Source organism: Lagenorhynchus albirostris, chromosome 2 (assembly GCF_949774975.1).
Source record: "Lagenorhynchus albirostris chromosome 2, mLagAlb1.1, whole genome shotgun sequence".
Lineage (NCBI taxonomy): Eukaryota > Metazoa > Chordata > Mammalia > Artiodactyla > Delphinidae > Lagenorhynchus > Lagenorhynchus albirostris.
In genome coordinates this window covers 81,189,558-81,200,803 of record NC_083096.1, presented here as the reverse complement: position 1 = coordinate 81,200,803, position 11,246 = coordinate 81,189,558, and the positions used below count along the sequence as shown (strand labels likewise).

Here is an 11,246-nt window from a genome sequence, read left to right as displayed (position 1 = left end):
ATAATACTGTTCTACCTCACAAAGAAGTGAGAAACAACTAACAAGCATTAAAAAGCACTTTCGAAATACAAAAGTGCTATTTTGGCATTTATATAACAACCGGAAGACATTCATTGCTTGTGCTATTTGGCAAATTTGCGTTTACACCTCTCCCTGCTTGTGCCCTCCTTGTGTAAAGTCTTGAGCTTTCTACTGTGCCGCCCTGTGCAGGAAAGAGAAATTTCTACTCAGACCAGAGCCCATATCAATATGGGTGGGGGTGTGGGTTCGAATATCTCCCCCATTACTGCAGAGGGGGAGGGGTACACGGATACAAAATGAAGGCAAATGAGACGTAGGAGCCTGGCGCCCCAACATGGGAACATTTGCTTTCCTGGATTTCTCACATAAGGCCAGCAAAACTGAGCAAACTGACTTTTGTAGCAGGTCGCTGGGGCAACTGTTGATGGCCTGAGTTTCACTTGAAACAAGCATCAAGCTGACCTGGGAAAGGAAAAGTCACACAGAGCTGCGACTGTTCCATTTCCCAGCACTTAAAAAGATCACAGATGAGACCTGAAAGAAATACTGGGCCTGGAACACACCTGACACCGGGGGCAGGGGTCTGGTCATCCAGACGGACTACCTTGACCCAGCATGAAGCTAGACTATTTTAAAGGAAGTAGCAAAGAACCAGGAGCAGGACCACGATTTCCCAGATCTGAAAACCAGTTGTGAATGAATTTCTAAACCTCAGAGATTCCACCCTGGAGACGAGGGTGCCTAGCTTTTCTGCCCAGTTTCCCCTGGACACCTCAAAATAGCAGCTAGCTGTGGCTCAGAGGAAGGAAGGGAAGAGCACACAAATATCCACTCCCGTAGGACGGACAAAGTTCCTCTACTTTTCGCGGGATTATAGCTGATGTGTGGGGACAGGGCCAACAGTGGCTTAATACCTGCTGAAACCAGGACAGAATTACTCATACCCGCCTTTCACTTTACCCCGTAACCCTCACTCCAACCACACGCTCTCCCAGCTCTCCCCGCTTCCCACGGCCCATCACTGCCCAAGCTACTCTATTGCCTGTCATCCTGTACCCTCCCCCACCCCCAACTCCCCTTCCTCAAGGTCCTCAAAGTGCCTGCTCCTCCACGCTCTTCATCCTCCACAGCGTGTATGTGGTGACGTCGCCACGCTCAAGCACACCTCCCAAACATTTCTTCGTTAGGGAGGAGATGGGCAAAATACAGCACCCCCAAAGGAACAAGTCTTACTCAACCCTCCCCTTCAGGACCCCCAACACCTCAAGGCTCCCCAGTCATTCTCCGATTGCCCCTCCCCCCTTCCCCATTTCTTTCTACAGGGTCTGTCCCCAGGACATCTAGCCCCCCGCCCCGCCCCCCAGTGCGCAGCCTCCGTCGGGCGCAGCCCTAGCACAGGTGCAGCTTCTGGTGCTGCGCGAGGTGCGTCTTGTAGCGGAAGCCCTTGCCACAGCCGGCGCACTTGTGCGGCTTGTTGCCCGTGTGGATGCGGCGGTGGCGGATCAGGTGCGAGCTCTGGATGAAGCTCTTGCCGCACTCGATGCACGTGTAGGGCTTCTCGCCCGTGTGCGTGCGCTGGTGCTGCGTGAGCGTGGAGAAGTCGCTGAAACGCTTCTCGCACTGGCCGCAACGGAAGGGCTTCTCGCCCGTGTGCACGCGCAGGTGGTTCACCAGGTGCGAGTTGCGCCCGAAGCCCTTGCCGCATTCGCGACACACGTACGGCCGCTCACCCGAGTGCGTGCGCTTGTGCGTGAAGAGGTGAGAGCTGACGCTGAAGGTTTCCCCGCACTCGGAGCACATGTAGGGCTTCTCGCCCGTATGCACGCGCTGGTGCTTCACCAGGTCCGAGCGCCAGCTGAAGCGCTTGCCGCACTCGCCGCAGCCGTGCGGCTTCTCGCCCGTGTGGATGCGCTGGTGGTTGGCCAGGTGCGAACGGCGCACGAAGCCCTTGCCGCACTCCCCGCAGGCGAAGGGCCGCAGCGCCGCCGGCCCCGCGCCGCTGGCCGCCGCGTGCGCCCGCCGGTGGCTCAGCAGGTGCGAGCTGAGGCTGAAGGCCTCGCCGCACTCGGGGCACGGGTAGGGCTTCTCGCCCGTGTGCAGGCGCCGGTGCTTGAGCAGGTCGGCGCGCCAGCTGAAGCTCTTGCCGCAGTCGGCGCACAGGTTGGGCCGCTCGCCCGTGTGCAGCCGCAGGTGGTTGGTCAGGTAGGTGTTGCGGCTGAAGCCCTTGCCGCACTCCCCGCAGCGGAAGGGCTTCTCGCGCGGGGGCCGGGCCAGCGCGGGCCCCGCCCCGAAGCCCCCCGCCACGCCCACGCCCATCATCCCCACCACCCCGCCGCACTCGCCAGCGAAGCCGAAGGGCTCCAGGCTGGCGGCCGCGGCGGCCTCCGCCAGGCGGTGAATGCGCTGGTGCTGCAGAAAGGCGGCGCCCGGGCTGAAGCTCTCCCCGCAGTCGGGGCAGATGGTGGGCGCGTCCATGATGCTGGCCATCAGGCTGTCGAGCTCCCCGAGGTCCATGGCCATGGGGTGGTGGAGCCGGCGGAATCGGCGGTGGGCGGGCTTGTCACCCCGGTGTCGACTCCCCAGGGAGAGGTGCCGCCTCCAGGGAAGCACGGCAGGAGGCGGCTGCTCCTCTTCCCCCTCTTCCTGGGGGCTCCGGGAAATGCCGACGGACTCAGACAGCCCTGCGAACATCGCCATCTCAGCTACTCCAGCTTGGTCATCGTCTTCCTCACGGAGAGCAACCCCTTCTTCCTCGCTCAGCAGCCCCTCTGCAACAGAAAAGGCGGCAGTGGGGGTGACTATACTGGGCGCTCAACAGGTAAACCCAGAGGAAGCCCGTCTCAATAAGAGGGTGGGCCACGGGGTAATCCCCTCCCCCGGGGACTCTCAAACTCTCTCTCTAAGGTCCCTGTCTCCTCCATCCCCACTTCCAGCCTCCTTCCCACCTGGTGACTCCTGGGGAAGGCCTAAAGGAGAGCGAGCTCACCTGCCCCCTTGGCTTTGCAGTTCTTCAGGCAGCTGTCTCCGGGCCCAGGCCCCACCCACTGGACCTGAGGCTCTGTTCCCCAGGGCCACCTGAAGGCCTGACAGTCAGCTTGAGAAGGTCAAGTCTGGGCCAAGTGGGACTCTCTGGGATCTCGGAAGACATCTGCCCACTCCAAGAGCCACCAATGCCTTTCAAGGCCCTAGCCTCAAAAGACAAGGCCACCCCAGCCAACCACAAGAAAAGACCACCCGGCCTAACTAGGCTCCCAACTGAGTTTTTAAAGATGATTGGTCAGTCTGCAACCGCGTAAGGCGGAACAACAAACCCAACACACCCCAACCTAAGGGCTTTACTAGGTAAGGAGGGTGGGGGCTTGGGAAAAAGGGGAGGTGAGTGCAGGGCCTAGAGCTGGTGAGTCCAACTTAGAGGCTGATCCAGAACACACATCTGTCTGCCTCTGGCTGCTTATCCCCAGGCAGAGGACACCCAAGAAAGTTACTGGGAGGTGAAAGACCACGTGCTCTGTGCACTGTAAGGGAGGGCAGTAGCGGGGTCTGGGAGGTGTCCTGGGGAAGGACTGTAACCTCACGGCCCTGATCATAAGGTATTTCAGCTCATTTCTGTCCCCAAGGCATGCACAGAGCAGGATAAAGCAACAAAAGCCCAAAGATGGAACCAAGGAAGCGGATGGAGGCCCAGCGTTTACTCTTTCCAGATCACAAATAGCAAGGGATTTAGAGAGGCCTTGGGCACTTTGGGTATTAGCCACATGAACCTGGGCAGGTCCCTTACCACTGTGTTTATTTATTTGCAAGCGGGGATGATGACTGTAACTGTAGACGTCTAGGTCTGTGCTAAGCAACTCATCTAACTCTCCAACAACGCCAGGACGTAGGTCCCAATGCTACCTGTGTTCCCTCTTGTGCTGTTACAAGTGTTACTTTATGGCAGTATTTTGTATGCTGTAAAGTGCACGCCTGTGAGTTACCCTCTTCACCCATGTTTACCAGTACAGCCCACCTCAGACCAGACTGATGAACAGGATGTTCCTCAGGCATTAGACAGAATCTGCTTAATGGTGTCCTCTAGAGAGCTGCCTCCTAAGAATGCTGCCCCTGGTTATCACTCTGGAGGAGCTAGAAATAAATGTGAATGCGGCGACTTCCACCGAAACTGCCGTTTTCTCCTCACCTGTGCAGATGTTGGACACTAGTTCCCTCTCCTCTGAGTCCCCTCCTAGAGCTTCATCCTGTGGGTTGGAGCCCATCTCCTGCTCCAGGTGGCATTCTCTCTTGTCTGCATCATGTGGGTTAGAGCCCATTCCTCTGTCTTCTGGGTCCCCTTCCCTGTCTTCAGAGTTCTCAAAATCAGAGTCCATCCCCTTGTCTTCTGAGTCCTGGGCTTCACACACGCCCCGTTTATCTTCTCGTTCCATCCAGGAAGACCAGGACAAGGGAGGTGACCACGGATCCCTGCTCCAGACAAAACACACAGATAAAGTCACGTGAGTCTGGCCTCATCCCCCTACCAGGTCTGGCTTTGATTTCCATGAAAATCAATGGCACAGTCCAATAAAACGTACAGAGTTCGAAGCCCCAGATGGCAGATCTCTGCTCCATCTCACGCTTTAAGGTAAATAGAACTGAGCGAAAAGGAGGCTGGTCTGGCTGGGTAGCAGAGGAACAGTGACAACTCATGAGGCCACATGTCAACTCTCACTGGACTACAATTCCATCTGCTTCCATATATGAAGTGGATTATTCTATTAACACGGCTCTATAGCTTTAACAGCGGGGTAACAGTGGTATTCCCATTTTACAGATGAGAAAACTTAAAGCTCAAAAAGAAGACCCCACTAGCCTAAGGCTAACTTGTAAGCAGTAAAGTGGGAATTAAACCAACTGTGCTGCTTCAAAGTTCCATGAGTTCCTTACTCTAGTTAACGCTTGCCCTCCTCTACATAGATACAATTTTTATTTGTATACAATATTTTATTTACTGAGGTCAATTATACCTCAGTAAAGCTGGGGGGGGAGGGGCAGCTTGCCCTCCTCAAACCCACAGCAATTTTGTGAGGATTTTAGCTAATTATGAGGGGGCCTCCAAGGAACCAGAGGAAAAGTACATTGGAGACACAAGACTAACAAAAGCATTGGCATATCAGCTTCTTATCTAAGACTGTGTCACCAACAGCAGCAGCATCCTGGCTCCAGTGAGGATCTGCTGCTCTCCTGTGAGCAGTGAGCCAAGTGGTTCAAGCTTTAGTAGGTCTGTTGGGGGTGGTGGAAGGGATGCAGGGACCCTCTGTATCAGAAGCCATCTCTATAGCCTGATGAAATATTTTGCCTTATTATATACTTTAATTGTAGAGAGCCCTTAACAGGAACGTCCCCTGGCACAACTGGTTAACCCCGCTACAGAACAGGCCAACATGTGAGTTGTAGGGAGACGATGACATCAGATTCCTAAACCCTTTTGTAGATGGCAGGTTTACGTTTCAAAAGTATAGGGCGCCCTGCCAAGACTGCACAGCTGAGCCAAAAATCATTGACGTCTGCCGTCTATCACTCTTACAGCTCAGCTCAAGGCAGCAAAACACTTTACGGGTCAAGGATCTTGGACCGACGCTGAAGTGTCCAGCTCTCTCTCTGCCTTGGCAGTCCCCACACAGGACTAGCAAGCATATGGCTGACCATGCGGCTTTTCCTACCTGCCTCTGTTGACAGGGCTTCCCAGAGGCAGCCCCGGCTCTGTGACGCTTCGGTGTGGAAAGCAGGAGTTACGGGCAGCAGCCTTTCCGGTGGAGTCAGCCTTACTCTGCAGCCCAGGGCAAGTCAGTTAACCTCTCATTGTTTCAGTGTCCTCATCAGGGCAAGGAGGATAATGCTACGTAACCTTTCACACACGGAGGGTGTCAGAAGGAAACATTCAAAAGCACTTTGGAAAATACTGTGGCAGGGACTTGATACTCTGAGTAGTCCAAATGTGGAATTCACACAGTATTCCCCTTTCTAAGTCCTGATGCCATTCCAGCACACCTCAAAGACACACCAGCCCCTCCGTAATTCTGGCAGACTCACGGCCCTAAATAGCACATTATATCCTTTCTCAGAGCTGATGATATGCTCCCTAGATTAGAGGGAAACATCAAGCCTGCCTCTTAAACATCACAGGAAAATGGCTGGACTGAGGATGGGCAGTCAGCAGTGTCCTGAAGGAACACAGCTGGTCCCTTTAGAATGTATAACTGTTTAAAATGCCAGGTCCCAAACACTCAGGATTAGGCTGTAGGAGAAAATCCCTTTAAAGCCATAAACCTTTTAAGAGGTCTATCCCGCAAGGGACTATTGACCCCGAGTCACTTCGACCCATCACCCTCTTGCCTCCTGGAGCTCAGACTCTACAGACAAGTACAGCCCTTGAGTCTGCATAGATACAATACACCCCGAAGATGGGCGGTAGGAGGTTTTCAAACATGTGACCTGTTGGTTTGCTAGTGGCTGAAAGCAGTGGAGAGGTGGGAGGGGGACTTAAAGGGGACCTAATCAATGGTTTCTGCCAATCTGAGACCAGCAAGAAGAGTTTTATCAATAAGGGAAATCAAATAAGTGTGTCACCAGAAATTCGTAAAACTAAAATGGCAGGGTATGGTACCCAGAATGGTGCAGAAGTAACTGCAGCCCTCCACCATAAAGGGTAGGATTTAACGGTCTACCCTGGGAAAGCAGGAGAGCTTAAGGTTTTACCCCAAACCCTTTTAAGAAGGACAGAGCGCCTTCTGAGAGATCACCTCAGACACAGCAAAAATGGAACAAGCGGACTTTCTGATTTCTTGGGAACCAAGAGATAGTTCATACCAGAGATATTAAATAAATAAACTTTTTTTTTTTTTTTTTTAGATTTAAGTGGGGAGAGCAGGGAGAGGCAGAATCTGAGTAAGTTCCCCATTTAGAGTTGTCTTATGAAGTTCACAATGCTGCCCCACTCAGGATTAAGGAGGCTCTGAGCTCCCAAAGGGAGCATGTCCAGATCCTTATTCACACCAGGGGAGGGAGGATTAGGTATGTTCTGGAAAGAGTAGGAAGCTCCTGTTGCCTAGAGAGATACACTCATGGTACAACATCTACTCAAATCTGTTTTAAAATGCATTATGTTAGTGCAAAACTGGAAATCTGCATGCCCCACAATATGGATTCAGCTCCATTCACACAATCACATCATAGGATTCTACGCAGCTATCAAGTAACGGAGAAGGCTATTTAGAGGTATAGAAAGGTAGTCACAATATATTATTAGACGAAAACTAGCTGGTTTAAAAATCATCTCATTTATTAGTATATGCACACCAGCATATAGTTACACATGTCTACACAGGCTCAGAGAGGAAAACCAGAAGATGATTTACCAAAATATTAAATATCTCTTGGTCACTTCTAGGGGCTTTGCATCATTTAATCTTAACAACAGCCCAATGAAGCAGGGTATGATTTTCAACTTCAGAGACGAGGAACTAGGCACTTAAGTTAAGCGATTAGCTCAAGGTCATACAAATCGTAAGTGGCACAGCAGGGACAAAGCCCCTGCAGTCCAGCTCCAGTACCCACATTCTTAACCAGAAGCTGGTGTGTTGTTTGGGATAACTTTTCCTTTTTGTGAACATCAGTCTTTTCTACAATAAAGATGTATTATTATCAGCAAAATATGCCAACTTTGTTTTCAACGTGATAAAATACATTATAGGAAAACCTACAATTATTCAAAAGCAGCAAAAAGGAAGACAAGGACAGGAGTTGTGCTTCGCTCAATCTAGAAGCCTTCATTTTCAGAAATGTTATCTCCACACCAGTATAATCGAACTGTCAGTCACTAGCTATCTAGGCACATTCTGTTCCATCCATTCTCAGAATAAGAACTAGCAACATGTTTTCTGAGGCAAGGCCAGGCTTGGCTAATGAGGAGGTGGCAGGACACCGCGACAGCTTTGTGGCTAGACTGACCTGGGTTCAAATCCTGTTCTCTGTCAGCTCCTTCACCTTGTGCAAGTGACTCAACCTTGCTGAACCTCAGATTCTGCATCCCTAAAAACAGGCATGCTGCCACCTACCATCTAAGGTTAGTGGAAAAGCAGCTGGCACGCTGTGGAGACACAGTAAGTGGTAGTTATAGTGTGAAACTTACGGCAATGACTTGATTAAAGAACACACACACACACCCACACTTCTCAAATTGGGGGTCACCTTTTCACAGCTATATTCACCGAGAATGGTGTTTGGCAAGTACGAACAGAAAACTTCCCCGGGCTTTGCCACTCAAGGCTCTATTAATGAATAGCCCACCACGTGGAGACAAGAACCAGGGAGGGGCTGGCTGCTTAGGTGAGCTGGGGAGAGGGAAGAAGGTTCAGTTCCATGTTGGTTTGGAGATGCTGATAACCAATCCTGCACACAGGAAGTATTCGTCTGAAGTATGCGTGGTCCAACAAATCCTGACTTAAACCATCTATAAGGGAGCTCTTCTCCCCCCCAGTAAGAAGGGGTACAAGTTTAAAGGGGGGAAAAACCAAACAGAGGTAACAGTGGGAGTAGTCAGGCAAATAAGATCCATTCTGCATCTGGTTCTAATCACTGAACTAGCAGTAATGAGGAGAGCCCTGGTTTTGGCCACCAAAGACACTGTGCTGTGTGACTTACAGTAAGTACTTGCCCCTCTGGGCTTCTGTTCAATGAGGAGGTTGGGTGTGAATGTGCCCGAGTCCTCTTCTCCAGGTCATGCCACAAGCAGGAGCATGAATCCAGGGAGGCACCACTGTCAGTTTCGTTAGACATGTTCAACTCCAGCTCGTTTAGCAGACTCCCACAGCAAGCTGTTAACTTCCCAAACACCCAAGACCGCCACCACCAAACCCTTCTCTAGGGCGCAGACCACATCAGGGTAGGATCAGCCAACTTTGCCGAGACTGCTCAAATTCTAGTTTTCAGAACCTTTAATATTTTCATGTTCCTACCCCTACCCCCTACCCCCCCCCAACTCAGAAAAGAGTAATGTTTCTAACTCTATAAAGTCACTAGGCTCAAGCGCCTTCTAGACAAGCTCAACCCCCTGCGGAAGACGAATCCGATCAGTCTGAAGATATTGCTACACAGTGGAGGTAAATGTGATAACGTATGTTGGAAGGAAGGATCGGGGAGGGAGGGAATGAGGTGGGGGAAGGGGAAGTGGAGCCAGCCACGGAGCCAGAATCAGAACTTCACCTGCCTGAGCTTCTTGGCACCTTCTCCCAACAGCGCCCTCTGGACCGATAGAAACGCAAAACCCATTCCTTTCCAACAGCAAGAGCGCCACCACTTTAAGGATTCAGCGTCGCTTCTTGCCAAGACGTTGATGCCCACAGGCACACACCTCTCCCCCACCTGCCTGGTAGATGAGCCACTGGCCGTCCTTCTCTGGGGTATCGTGCGCAGGACCTCCCGTGTCACGCCCCCTCTGGCGGGAATGGGAGCGGTGGAGTGCGGCGCTCACAGCCCCCTGCTGCCAGTCGTCTCCCGTTGGGATGCCCAATGCAGCTGACCCTGCACTGGAGCGGATCCCTCTCATTTGACTCCAGTAATTCCGTCGGGTGAGCACCGAGGGTCATCCACCCTGTTTTCCACGTGAAGAGAACTGAGGCTCAGCCAGTTGAGCTCCAGGTGACACAGCTCCTAGGTACTGTCAGGTCTCTCCCCAGCGTCTCTTGGCTCCTTGCCATGGCATTCCCACTCCCCGGGAAGGGGACAGCTGGCCAGGGCGTACCCCCCGGAGAGGAGCGGGCCCACCTGCGGCCCCTGGGCAGGCGGGATGGCCAGGCTGGGGGAGCCACCGCCTGAGAGCAGACCTCTCCCCGCCCCCTCCCAGGCGGGACAGGCAGTCATGTGCCACAGCCACTGCCAGGTGGCCGGGAGCCAGGCCGGCGGGGCTGTCATGTCAGGGGAAGGAAGCGGCCAGGCGGCCGGCCAGGAGCGGCTCCCACTCGGCCTCCTCCAGGCTGCAGCTCCTTTCCGGTCCCCTCTGCTCTGGAGGTCCCTTCCCTACCTCGGCGCGGCTCAGATCCCGCCTCCCCCGAAGCCCTCAGTGCTTCCTCCCTTCACTTCCCACGCCCCCTGCGCACCACTCTCTCCCCAGGGATGGTTTCCATCGCAGAGTCCGGCAGGGGCGCCCGGCTGCGTAGAATGCTGGAAAAACAATTTAAGTCTGCGGCTCTAAAGGCTGAACTCATGACCATAACTGGGGTCTAACCGGGGATTCCGGGGGGTTCATCATTTGTCAGTCTTCTGGCACCAACTGGGTAAACAGGCAACCAGCCTCTCAGGGGATACAGCCATCGAAGTCCTGCCTCCTCATGGGGTGAGCCTGTGGGCAGAAAGAATGAAAAGGGCAAAGAACTCCACCTCACCATACTGGGAGGGGATGCCTCCAGTGAACGGGGTGAATGTGTCTGCACCCCAAGGGCCAGCTGACTTCCCAGTCACACACCCAGACTGTCCAACCCCAAATGCCAACCTCCCAAGTGGCAGACTGCTGCATGAGGTGCACGGTAATTTCAGACACAGCTAAAAGATGACTGCAGCTAAGTACTGACCACTCTCCAGACAGGAGAAGCTAAAATAATATGGTTTCCTCCTTGTGGTGACTGCTTTTCTACCTGGAGAGGGAAGCCCTATTGGAAAAAAGAGACAGGCTCAAAACCAAGGCAACAGAGAAATCCATTTACAGCCCCATTGGCCAGAGCTAGTCTGAGATTCTTTCCAATCTTTATGGTCAAGAATAGCACATATGTCCTTGGGGTCAGGCATTTCCTGTCTCATGGTTGGGCCAGGACCCCTCAGTTTGGCTGTAGGGCCTCAGCTGCCAAGCCTCTGCCACCACCTAACAACTCCCGCACAAAATAAGAATTATTGCAATGCAGAGACAGATTCTAAGCTGCTTCAAAGTTAGACCATCTGCCCTCAGATGAGAAGGCACAGAAGCTAAAGGCTTTCATGCAGGCATTTACTCGTCCCAGATTTTACATTTAACTAAAATAGAATATTCTACCTGATGCACAGGGAATACTTCTGTTCAAGATTTTTTTCTCTGCTCTGCTTGGCATCGTCTACCAGCGCTACCTATGTAAAGCCTCAGCGTCTTTTTTTTTTTTTTTTTTTTTTAGTGGTACGCAGGCCTCTCACTGTTGTGGCCTCTCCCGTTGCAGAGCACAGGCTCC

General features: G+C 52.7%; 1 protein-coding gene across 1 annotated transcript; it reads right to left on the bottom strand.

Moving 5' to 3' along the window:
• Positions 1 to 1,410: 1,410 nt before the first annotated feature.
• On the bottom strand, positions 1,411 to 8,150 carry ZNF697 (zinc finger protein 697). Its single transcript, XM_060142378.1, has 3 exons — positions 8,005 to 8,150; positions 4,199 to 4,479; positions 1,411 to 2,789 (listed from the first exon to the last, which is right to left on the bottom strand). Exons 2-3 carry the CDS (start codon positions 4,440 to 4,442, stop codon positions 1,411 to 1,413), a joined length of 1,623 nt encoding a protein of 540 aa, XP_059998361.1. The 5' UTR covers positions 4,443 to 4,479; positions 8,005 to 8,150.
• Positions 8,151 to 11,246: the final 3,096 nt, after the last annotated feature.